General features: G+C 44.1%; 1 protein-coding gene across 1 annotated transcript in view; it reads left to right on the top strand.

Annotated features, from left to right (window-relative positions):
- Positions 1–12561, top strand: part of LOC138610013 (tetratricopeptide repeat protein 28-like) — a gene marked incomplete at its 5' end in the record, with an annotated part of 185820 nt that overhangs the window by 103880 nt on the left and 69379 nt on the right. The window contains 2 exons of the mRNA XM_069682715.1: positions 4430–4577; positions 11253–11525. Of these exons, the coding sequence (XP_069538816.1) occupies positions 4430–4577; positions 11253–11525 (421 nt within the window). The remainder of the gene's footprint in view (positions 1–4429; positions 4578–11252; positions 11526–12561) is intronic.

Below are 12561 nucleotides of genomic sequence, written 5' to 3'. Positions count from 1 at the left end.
GCAGGAAAGTCTGTTTTATATTATCAGTATTCTTGAGATATGGACGGGTCAAACAAAGATCAGACTTTCATCCAGTAAAAGAGGGTTCTGTTCCCGCCTTAAACAAACAGTAAATTCTTTAAGAAGTATTCATTAGTTACGCCACTCATTGGGCGTTATTTACATTATAAGTTATGTAGAAGGTTCCTGCTTCGCATCCTGTTTGGGCGTAGTGGGCCTTTCTGTGTGGAGTTTGCATGTTCTCCATGTGCGTGCGTTTGTTCTCTCCAGGTACTCCAGCTTCCTCCGACAGTCCAAAGACATGCTCGTTAGTTTCATTGGCGACTTGTAGGTGTGAGTAAGAGCGTAAAAGGTTGTGTCTCTGTGTGTCAGACCTGTGATTGTCTGGCATTCAGTCCAGGGTGTACCCTGCCTCTCGCCCATTGACAGCTGGGATAGGCTCCAGCCCCCCTGCGACCCTGAACAGGATAAGCGGTATAGATAATGGATGGATGGATGTTACATAACTAGTGCACGTACCTATTTATTTATTTACACTCAAACCATCGTCTTTTATCGAGATCTAACCAAGTCACAAACAAACTTGCACATGTTGATGCTTGTTGTTCGTCTAAAAGTCATAAGATATGAAAAGTTTATCACAATCTTCATATTGAAAATGTTACCGACTGTTGCTTGTTTATTAAGGCTTTCGTGACTGCTTTATTTTGGAAGTCTAACTGGACGTTGCATATTTATAGCAGCTAACTTGCCTGTGGAGCCTTGCATGAGCCAAACTGACGCTGGAGGGTAACTTTGATCATCGTATTTTGAAGATTAGGGCCACAGCTGGGAGTGAGAACGTGTTAGAAACAAACTGAGATACAGTCTATACTATACATTACAAATGCAACCATCTATTGAGCAAGATTTTCCCTTTCTGTGGGTTTATGTCAACGTGCATCGTATTTTAAGATGCTGGATGAGGACTGTAGTCCTCCTTAGTGTGTCGATACAGTATCTACCTCGCCATCCATTTCCTTGTTCAAATCCATTTGGTACATCTTTCCAGAGAATTCTTCCTTTAAGCCTGTTAGGCCCAGATCCTGAGTGCAAACACAGACATGCTCCCGGGGGCTGACGACACCCCTGAGGTTACAGCGTGCTGAAGAGGAGCCTAAGAGGGGGGCAAGGGCGTAAGAAGGGGCATTAATCTGCTAATAGAAAAAGAACAGCTGCTCTTGCGCCAAACTCACATCTTAATCTTGTCAACTTTCAGTTCAGCTGCTCCGACTGTGAGCCTTATTGTGAACAACAGAGCTGTCACTGACAGAAAACTGTCCATGTTTCATTGTAAGTGTCTTGTTAGAGAAGAAAGAGCATATGTGACTGAGCTGTGCATTAGCTTGTTGCTAGCGTGTGATGAATCTCAGTTCCCCTCAGTGTGGAGCGCAGCGTACCAGAGTGAATAACTTTTTTTTTTTTTGCATCATTTCCCTCTTCCGCCTAAGCATAAAAACATGAATATTTAAAGCTACATCAAACAAGCATTCATGAAATATTAAAAAGTTGGAGAAACAAGAGAAGCTTTTATCCTCTCTCTTATTCGTATGTGTTTTCCAGCCTCTCTCTTTCTCCTCGCTCTCTTTTGCACACACACATTAACACACATGCACTGACACACATGCGCGTTAGAACTCCCAGAGTTTTACCCACGGGTAGAAACGACAAACCCCTCCGCTCGATCCACTCTTCTGCGGCATCAGCACATTGCTGCATTAAGTAGAGGAGGCAGAGATGCAGGTCGGTTCAATAATTTACCTCTGGATTGAATTTCAGGCAAAAACACATGATTAGAAGTTTTGTGGGTGTCATGTTGAACAGGATGCCAGAGAGATGCGTCACATTTCAGGAGGGCCTGTTCGCAGTGAGACCTTTGCCTTTGGAGGAGTCCCACTCACATACGCGTCATGCTTTTGGCTGAAAGATGAAGCGCTGACTTGTTTCATTCTGCTGCGTATGTAATGCACGTTAATCTGTGGAGCCTCTCTCTTTCTTTCCCCCCTCTACTCCATCTCTTTCTCTTAATTTCTCTCTCTGTCTGGGTAAGAGCTGGAGGCTGTGCTAATCACTGGAGCAGCAGCTCTGAGCAGATGCGGCTGTGTTTTTAGAAAAGATCCTGTTAAGCGTGAATTAAAAAAATGTTGTGTAGGGGTAAAATTTTCTTTCCCCCATAATCACTCACGGCTATATCTTAATCAACCAGTCGGTGTTATTCCCACCGCTTTGTCCTCTGTTGGGGCCATCCTGAGCTCGCACTCAGATACTGTCATGTAAATTCGAGTGGACCTTCTGTTTTATTAGCAGCACTGGCTGAATTGACTTGTTGGATTATGCAAAGGCTGAGGTTATATCATGAGTATGTCTTTGTGCAGCTACATGATGGGTTTTGAAGGCACTAGGAGATTAATGCAAGAAAAAAAATCCTTTAAGGCTCTACGGCTCATTGATTCTGTCATTTTTGCCGTGCCTCTTTCGTTTATGCATTTATTCTCCTGCTTGTGTTTGCAGTATTTTAATGCACTCCCAGTCTATTCCTCAATGTAGGACAGGACAGGGTAAAATAAAAGGATTAAAGGAGATGGCAATTTTTTCTATGAAGGGAGCCTTCTTTTATCAATCTGTCCTCTTTTCTTTGCGGCCTCAGTCAGGGGCCGCCGCTTAAAAACATGAAAGAAAGATCTCTGGTCATATTGTAGGCTAAATCAAATCACAGGGAGAAGTGCTTTTAAATGTCTTTTGTTCCCGCGGGCGAAACGTTTGTGGGCCTCTCCACTCTCGCCCAAGCGTCCTGCCCGAACTCCACCGCCACAAGATGCGATTAATATTGAGCGGCTAGCCTGGCCTGCTCTGCCCTCATATAATAACAGTGTTAGAACAAAGGTTAATGCTTTGAATCTAATCTCTGTCCTCGTCATTTTCTATGATGTTGTGATGCAAGCGGCGGGAGGCAGCGACGTGGAGGTGGGGAGAGATTGGTAGTCAGTGGGGGTGCTCGGACAGAGGCAAAATTAATTACTGGTCTCTATAAATTCGATGTCATGTCTCATTTTCCCTAATCCTCCCCGCCTTTTTCACTTCCTCGCCGTGCTAACAGAGAAGCTTGGGAAGACTAATGAAAAGGCCTCTTAGATGCTAATGGCAAATTAGCCCTCGTGTCACATTTGGAAGCTGTGAGTGGAGTGACTGCCAACTAAGTGTGGTGGTGGACCTCCGCTGCCTCACATGTACACACATAAACACACAAAGACACCAGAAAAGAAAGGACAGGACTGATGGCTTTAATGTTTTTGCCACGCATATTGCTCATCCCTCCTGATTCCAAAGCTTTGCTGCTGTAATTGTGCGTTTCCTGCCCAGATATGACTGCTCGGAGAGACACTTTGCTCCCTCATGGGGGGGATTTAGTGGTTTGGATGGGCGAATAATGAGCTGCATCTACTTCCATCTCTCTCGCTGCTGCAAAGTCTAGACCGGAGTCACGTTTAACAACTCCCTAGGATTATTGTCTGATGAGACACAAACATACTGAGTCACAAACTTGCTTGGATAAAACATGTTTTTTTCTCTGGTGGGTCCAAACAGACATGCTGAAGAAGAGAAAAAAAAACATATTGATGGCGCTTTGGATCCCCGAGTCAGCGTCTGTTTTAGTTTTCAATCTGAGGAATGTTCCAAAATATTTTAGTCTCTTGCAGAAAGAAACAGTATGTCAGCAGCACGCAGTTTATGTCTCAGAGGAACAATGTGACTTGGATGACAAATGCAGTTAATTTTTTGTCTGCTTGAAGAGCGAGTCACGTATCCAAAACACGGCACAACTACACGTCTGATGTAGAAAAGATGGCAAAAACAGACTGCGGCCAGTTGTGTTATTGTTTTATAAGTGCGCCCTGACAAAGGGAATGCACAATCTCAAGTATTTATGGGTTTGCTTTCATTCAGCTACAGACTGACTTCAGTAAGTAGCTCTCTCTCTCTCTCTCTCTCTCTCTTGTCTTTCTCCTTGCTTATTTTCCAACACAGCCAAAAAAGAAATCCCAGCGCTCTCCTCGTGTGCAGCTCGCTCCCACAGCAAACACAAGAAAAAAACTATCAAGTAGAAAAACAATAGTTGCTCCTGAGAAGGCAGCCAGCCAGAGTGTAACATGTGCATTTATGTAAAACTTATAATCCAATTAACAAGTACAAAAAACCCAGTGATCACTCTATTATGGGAATACAATGGAGAGAGGTGCCATGTTCAGGAAACTACTCAAGTGGAAAAAATGCAAATGGCGTGAAATGAGTGTGTCTGTTAAAGTGTTTGTATAAAGCCCCATGCTGTGGCACTAGACTACAGCGCTGATGACTCTTTATTTTACCCCTCTCTCTCTCTCTCTCTCTGCAGGCATACTTCCGACAGGGTGTTGCCCTTCAGTACCTTGGACGCCATGCGGACGCACTGGCCGCCTTCGCCTCCGGGCTGGCCCAGGACCCCAAGAGCCTGCAGCTACTGGTGGGCATGGTGGAAGCTGCCATGAAGTCGCCATTACGAGGTAAGATGTGAAGTCGGCGCTTATGATCATATGTGTGATTTTACAGTAGGGATGCACAGTATTATCGGCATGTTATCGGTATTTGCAGATAATGGCTTTAAAATGACATATCGGCATCAGCAGACATATCATTTTTCTGCCGATATTTTCCACCGATAAAGCAATGCTTTAATTCTGCCTAAATGCTCCTAAAAAAGCTTGACATAGTCCCACATAAACTCTGCCTGCGCAAAGTTATCAACAATATATAAATGAAGACTAAAAAGTCACAGAAACTCGAGCCAATGAACAGAAGTTAAACAATTTTCACAACTCTTAACTAGCTAACAGTTAGCTCACATTTCACCAGACTTAACAACATCAAACACGCCCAAAATACACTCACGGAAAAGCCGGCGCTAACAGAGTGTAACATAAACATCAGTGCAGAACTAACCTACACATTCATGGACGCACACATGATAAAAAGAGCCGGTTGGCGATCACTGATGTCTCCCTAGTAGGTGTAGTAAACAAGTCCGGGCATGTCTCCCTTACTGCCATGTTTCGGGGGGATGCTGCATTCAGGTGCGCTCAGAAACGTGAGTGATCAGACCTTTTTTATAACGTGTCAAGAAGGGTGCAAGATGTCTGTGGTATGGCAGTTTTTGGCCACTACAATAAGAGTAGGCATGATGTCAGTTCCACTACAGGGGAGACTTTGTGTTCTCTGCAATTAGTTGGGAAACAGACATGTGGCTAATGTATCGGTAACGAAATCAGCAAAAAAGGTTGGAAAATATAGCATATCGGATATCGGAAGAAATCAAGTATCGTGCATCCCGAGTTGACAGGTTTTCATGTGTCACCATCTCTACATGTTTTGTCCCGCATCTGCTTGGTCGCCTGTCTCTGAGATAATCCCCACACTCTGTCAGTCAATAAGCACGTTCAGGTGACTTTACCTGTCAGATTTTTACCCGTTCAGCAGGCAGGCCATCTCTCCATGCGTCTGTCTTTCTGTCTCTGTGACTGACTGCTGGTGTCAAGTACGTACCTCCGGACTCCGAGGCCTGACGCCTGCAGCTTCAGCGTATCTTATTGTCAGTCGGGCTGATCACGCGCACAGATATCTCGTTATCTTAATGAGCATCCAACACTAATGCCATTGTTTGCGCCTGCCCCTGTGTAAGCCTTTTTTTCCAAAGCTGAGTGGATTTATAAGTAGTGCATTCAAGCCAAGATTGTTACTCAAATGTGTTCTGCCTGTTGTGCATTATAATCGGTTGTGTCGGCCAACTGCAGTGACCTGATTGCCCATGAGTAATCAGCGTGAGCCGGCCTAATGAGCCTCAAAACAAACCTGGCAGCAGTTTTTCTCCACATGACCACTGCAGAGGATTGAATATTCTTCAGATCTGAGTGGCACTGACCTGCCAACGCGGTCTTAGTCATCCCGCAGTCTTGCTTTGTCATCATGTCTTTTCAAAGAGGAGCTAAAACCTGAGCCTGTGAAAAAATGTGGCCTTGTTTTATAATCCCAAATTCACTGAACTGTACAATGAGATCAGCGGCTCCGAGGGGCTTTGTTCGCTGAGGAATCAGTCTTTCTTTGATTGAATCCAGCGCTCCTCTGAATTTTTGTGTGCAAATGCAGACGAAAAAAAAAAAATGTTGCAAAGAGACTAAAGAATGGAGAGCCCATCTGAGCGACATTGAGTATATAAGCCTGTCGCTGCAGCCAAAACTAAGAGGTTTTGGGTGCGAGCCCAGAACCGAGCATCACGGACCAGAATGGTTCCTCTCAGTAGGGAAGAACCAACATTTAGCCCAAGCCATTTAATCCCTTAATTGTTTACCTTATTTCCCACAGTGCCAGGCAACCAGCGGAGAACCTAATCTGAGGTGTGTTGAGGAGAGGTAGCTGGGTCAAAGGATTAGGGGCAATGATCCTCTCAGAGGGGCTGCTGGCACAGGGGGACGATAATCAATGTTACGCCGGCAAACAGGGAGGATAATCAGTGTTACTCAGCCTAAGTCCCCTGATAAGAGAAAGGTAGGCAAGTGCTTTCTTTCCTTCAAGGAGGAAGAGCTCCAACGTTGACGCCAGACGTGTTTATCTGCCTCATAGCACACTCGGCTTGTTGATTGGCTCACCTGCCAATTTAATCTCAGTTCAGCGATGCGGAAGGTTTCAGAAAATCACTCAGACACCCAGATATGTCTCGCCAACCGCTATAAACGTATACATACAGGAAGTCATTGTCCTCACCTGATTGTAACAACATTGTAATTACACAAGCCAATGTAATCCTGCTGTAATTAGACTTAAATCTCTTCTTCAGTTCTGTAAATACTACATTATTCCCAACTGCTGCCATGTTGCCAAGAAAGAGCTGATCGTATCTCGCTGTGATTGCAGCGCTCACTTATCTCAGTCATTTATCTCACCACAGACATCTCGACACGCTGTGATGTTTGCAGTCCTCCCAAAGCACCTTTATGATCATTTTTCACCCTAGAGCAAAGAAATCCGTCTGACGACATCCAGCATAAGCAAATAAATAAATGAGGATAGAGGAAGACAAATAATGAGCCTCAGAGAACAATATCAAGGCGTGCGCCTTCAAGGATTCACTGTGCTGTGAATTCATCAAAGCTTGCTCCGTTTCCGCTGTTAATTTAATATTATATGTAATACTCTAAATCTGAGTGTGTCATTTACAATGCAGCGCTCTCCCTGACACACACTCCCACTCCCCCTCTCACAGATCAAGGTTTCTTCTCATTATGCCGGAGTCAAGCAGCTGTTGTGCTCTCGTGTGACTCGTACAGTATTTCCCACAACAAAAGGCTCTCACACAGGCAGGAACGTGTGCAATCTCACCCCTCTCTCCTTACTGTATCTCTCTCCCTCTCTCCGTCTGCCACTTCCGATCATCCTGGAAGCAATTTCTCCTCCGCAACCATCATAGTCCATCTGTGGCGTTGAACGAGCTGTGGGAAATCAGCCTCTCACAGTTTTATCTACATGAGGCTGTGTTTTAGTATGTATGTAATCACATGGGTAATATCCCGGCTATTCATCCCCCGCTCCAGTTCTGTCTCTCGTTCAGCTGATTGGGTCCAGAGAGAGTGCAAAGGGTCCATTAGCCGTTAATTATTGGATTGTTTCCCACGTATGCTAACTCATAAGGGGGTTCTGACTTGAAGATCCCTCCTGATGAACCACAGAGGAGATGGATTCTCAGTGTGACAGTTATTGACCCAGGCGGGATCATTCGCCATTAAAAAGCTTGTCCTTTAACTGGAGGATTTGGAGCTTTGTTCAGAGTCGTCTGTCATGCTGAGGAGCCTTTGAGCAAAAGGCTTTTGATTCTGTGAGCGCCGGAGCGGCAGCTACGCCTGACATCAGACCTCCCTGAAAGGAGAGAATTATTCTGACAGAGATCAATAGAGCATCACATTATTAGTGCAAGAAGAAGAGAGGTTTTATTCTGAATTTCTATTTTTTGTCAATAAGTCCAAAAAAAAAAAGAAGATTTAAGAATTTAAAAATGAAAGGAGCATTTTAGGACTCATTTTCAAAGATTCACGTCTTCAGTCACAACCAACCGTCTTGGTGCTGAGTGCTATAGAAAGTGGAAAAGTTGTATGCAAATATATTTTATGTATTTATCCTTTATGTTAGCAGGGAGGACCCACTGAGACTCTTTTCCAGGGGTGCCCTGCAGCAATACAAGTAAAGTTAAAGATCAAATTATACACATATAAACACATTTAAAAAAAGTTATATATACAATCATAAACACATATTCATACTTGCAACCAATGACTTTATATATAGATGGACGACGTGTCTCCATCTACTCTCATTGTACGAAAATTGATGCCAAAATAGCCTCCCTGACAGGCGCTGCCATCTTGCAAAGGTGACGTCATTTAGAGCTAGAGCTGCGCAGTAGAGATCAGCAGATGAAGCTGCCGTAGCCCTTCCGCTAACCAAAACACACGCTTAACTTGCAGAAAATAACAGATCCCGCACGTCGGCGTGTTTAACAGCTGAACAGCTTTTTGTGTCGGTCTGAAGCAAACATTCACAGATATGGAAACTTGAATGACTGTTGTGATTGTTTTAGTTACATTTCTTCTCGCCGTTCCTCCTCTACTCTGCTAATCAGGAACAGATTGGCTGCAGGAGCCGGATTTTTCAACAGAGATGTCAATCATCCTTTTTACAGCAACAAATAACTAATTAAAAGTTAACTTTTGGAAATTGGATGTAACTATAATGACAGAAACCATGTTTGAACATTTATTTGCCATGTATTTTGATTTTATAGTTTGACTCATGTCCCATCTGTTAACATGGAGGAGGCGGGCTTTATGACCTATACTGCAGCCAGTCAGCAGGGGGCGCTAGAGATGATTTGGCTTCACTTTTAGGGAGCTGTCACGTCGTCCATCTTTTTATACAGTCTATGCTCGCAACCCATGCCCCTTCCAAGATTTTCACACTTTAAAACAGTTGCAATTACCTTCCTTCGATAGTTCAGACACTAGCCCTTGAAAAGCGTTACAGTGGTACCAGACGGGGCAGCCTACCTGTCATTTGATTTGATTGGTGCAGCAATACTTAAAGCCGTCTTCCCCCATTCTGTCCTACACCTTGGTATTTTTAAAGGGGCCCAATTTTGAGATCTGGTTGTGTGGCTTGAAATGTCTGTAGACAAGAGATCGCTCAAGTAAGGAGGGAGTTTGCCAATGAGTGCCCTATAAATAAACCTTATAAGTCATATACACAAACATTTACAATATCACCTGCCCTATTCTGTCGAAGTTATGCAGAGTAGTTTCATCTCATGCATATACTGGTATACTGGTTACTGCATTGTGTATTAATTTGAATAAGAAAGCATGGTAATAATCGTTTTATCATATGATTTTGTTTGGCCGTAGGGGCTCACTATAAACGCTAAGAATAACATTATTAACATATTGAAGCTTTTACTGTATTTCCTGTTTTTACCCACTGAGTATGCATCTTCAAAAACAGGACAGAGAGTACAAAGCATCCTTATTTATTCCCCCGAGGTTGCAGGCAGAATAATTCTTTGGTCCATTGCAGATATGTATCCGCTCACAAATATACTGATATGATATTAAGGTGTGGCTCTGGCTGCAAAAACAACATTAAAAAAAGCTTCTCTTAAAAGAAAAAGAGGCGGATCAATGGGGGCCAAATTGCTCTCTGTTATGACTGTTTTTTGGGTGCATGTCAATGAGGACGAGGATTTTATTCCTGCTTCATATCTCAATACGAGACTCAGTAAACACTTTAGAATTTGACTTTGTGTGCGCGTGTGAGACAACACACTCTGATGTTGTCATAACTCCCTGTTTATGAATGCAGCAGCCATGACTCCTTTTTAAAAACGCTCCTCTCTTTGTTTGATTTATGACTCAGCTCTCGGTGTCACTCTGAAGGCAATTACAAGCTATGAATGGATATTATATGCACGCACCGTCTCTGTGAGCACGACATTCTGCCAAGTGCTGGAACACAAGCTCTGCTCTTGAAAGAGCATCATCAGTTATGCTTTTGAGAGCCTGTACGGGGAAGCGTCTCGTATCGTGTGTGAGCGTGTGCGTGTGGGTGTGTCTAGGTGAATTAGCATCTGTGTGTGTTTCCAAGAACTATTGAGTTTGTTCACATACTGCGATGCTTAAATGTTTGTCTAAACAAATGAAAGAAGCGTTTTATGAAAGTGTGCGCCTTATTTTGAAAAGACACATCGCACAGTATCACCATGCAGGCTCCTGTACAGCGCTTTGACCTAATTAGTAGCATCTCAGCTCAAAATATTTGCAGATACAGAGCCATGAGGATAAAGAATCCCCCTGATACCCTCCTGTACATGCATGCAAATAGACACTGACACACACAAACACATCAATACACACAAAGACGCCAACACACACACTTGGGCGTGCCTCCCTTGCCCCCCTTCCTGTTGTTCGATGTTGGTGTCTGCCAGAGGGCTTTGTAATCTGGAGGGGCTGTGGATCCCGAATCCCGCGTGGCCCACCATTGATTTATGTCATTGTGTGCATTTTCAGCCTCTTCAAAGGTCACCTTGTGTGTCTCCTTTGCTCTGCATTCATCTGCTGCTGCGACTGTTGTGCATGAGCTGCATTAGTTTCCCCGTCACTCTTTAAACTCTATCTCAAAACCCGCTCAGCCATCTGTATTCTCTTAAGCGGCCGAATCACCCGACACAAAGAGGAGGCAGAAATATCATTTTGCCGTGTGGTTTGTAAAAACAGTTGCCCACAGTGGTTTAAAGTTGTGCTACTTTTGTAAAGCGCTGTTGGAAATTGCCAGAGATTACCCCAGTCAGAGGAGAGTGAGCAGAAAAATGGCTCATGTGTTGACTTTTTGTCAAATAGTCAGTAAAAGCCGTCACTCAGCCCGGCTACAGGCTATGCTTACCCAAGCAGACAAAGCACAACCACTACTGGAGAGAGGCAGAATCTGAATTCAGACAGCAGTCACGCTTGTCAGGGTCGGTAAACACACTTACTGCAATCAACGTCAGATAATGTTGTCAGTCACTGTGTCAGCACAAGGTTATGTTTTGGCATATTTTAGAGTCTGTTTCTGATCTCTGTCTTACTCATGTCCTTCCTGCACAGAGTCTCTGGAGCCCACCTATCAGCAGCTGCAAAAGATGAAGCTGGACAAAAGTCCCTTTGTGGTGGTGTCTGTGATTGGCCAGGAGCTGCTGACAGCGAGCCACCACACAGCCTCTGTTGTGGTGCTGGAAGCCGCTTTGAAGATCGGCACGTGCAGCCTCAAGCTACGAGGCTCCGTCTTCTCCGCCCTCAGCAGCGCCCACTGGTCCCTGGGCAACACGGAGAAGAGCACCGGATACATGCAGCAGGACTTGGAGGTGGCCAAGACCTTAGGTAAGAGGCCTGAACTGGGCAAAGAAGGAATAGAAACGTAGATTAACTAATCATAATAACAACCCACAGAGAACAGAGAACAACCCACTCTGAATCACACAGCAGACTCCTATTTTACTGGTTGATGATAGATTCAAACATACAAATAAATAAAAAACAGCTGATCTGTGGTAACCTGTAGACACAAGCTGTGTCCCAATTCAGGCGCTGCATCCTTAGAAGTCCACATTTGAAGGCGGATTGCGTCACAGCTGCACGTCAAAGGCTGTCCCATTTAGAAGGCTCCTTCAGATGGGACCAACATATGCGTCGTCCTTTTCCCGAGCCACGAAGGATCCATCGGGTGCATCCATTGTGGCCCAAAGTATCCCTAGATTCTTTTCACGCCAATTCAGACGAGATGGCGGACTCTTAAACATCAGAGGAATACACTTATGAATGTAAAGTTTTTGGTTTTAACTCAATCAAATGATTGAGCTGACGATACAAATGCTAAAAAACAAAACAAAGGAGCCTTGAAACTTTCAATTATCTTTAAAATAATAGGTGAAGTTACATGATGTTAGCTAGTTAGCCAGCTAGCTACCTGTTGCTAGGTAACAGGAGCAGCTCTATGTGATGCAAGGGTAAGGGCGGGAACAGCTGGTGACACAAACAGGTCCTGCTCTCGTAGGCAAGACTGTCTCATTTCAGTTCGGCCTTCGCCTGCGGCCTCGTGCCTACGACCAAATCACAGCAGTGCTGATATTCAGTACATCACTCCCTGTGATGTGATATTGCTAAATCACTCTATGCACAATTTTTCCTTTATTGCACATGTTTGACCTTCAAGTGCCTGACTGAGCTGCTCCACTGTAACTGTAGTTTGAAAAAGATTTTAAAAATGTATTTTATAACACAATCATTGTTGGGCCCTGGTGAGTGTTAATCAGCCCCGGGCAGCCATCAGGCTTACAACACACTCACCAGAAACTCTTAATAATTTAAGATTAATCGGCCAGCATGGAAATGTCTGAAAGTGACATATAGATCACAA

The sequence above is a fragment of the Semicossyphus pulcher genome, unplaced genomic scaffold (genome assembly GCF_022749685.1).
Source record: "Semicossyphus pulcher isolate SPU_LCO1_2020_fin unplaced genomic scaffold, fSemPul1.0.p SCAF_6, whole genome shotgun sequence".
NCBI lineage: Eukaryota > Metazoa > Chordata > Actinopteri > Labriformes > Labridae > Semicossyphus > Semicossyphus pulcher.
The sequence above is the reverse complement of the archived record's forward strand: the minus strand, read 5'-3'. Positions and strand labels throughout refer to the sequence as shown.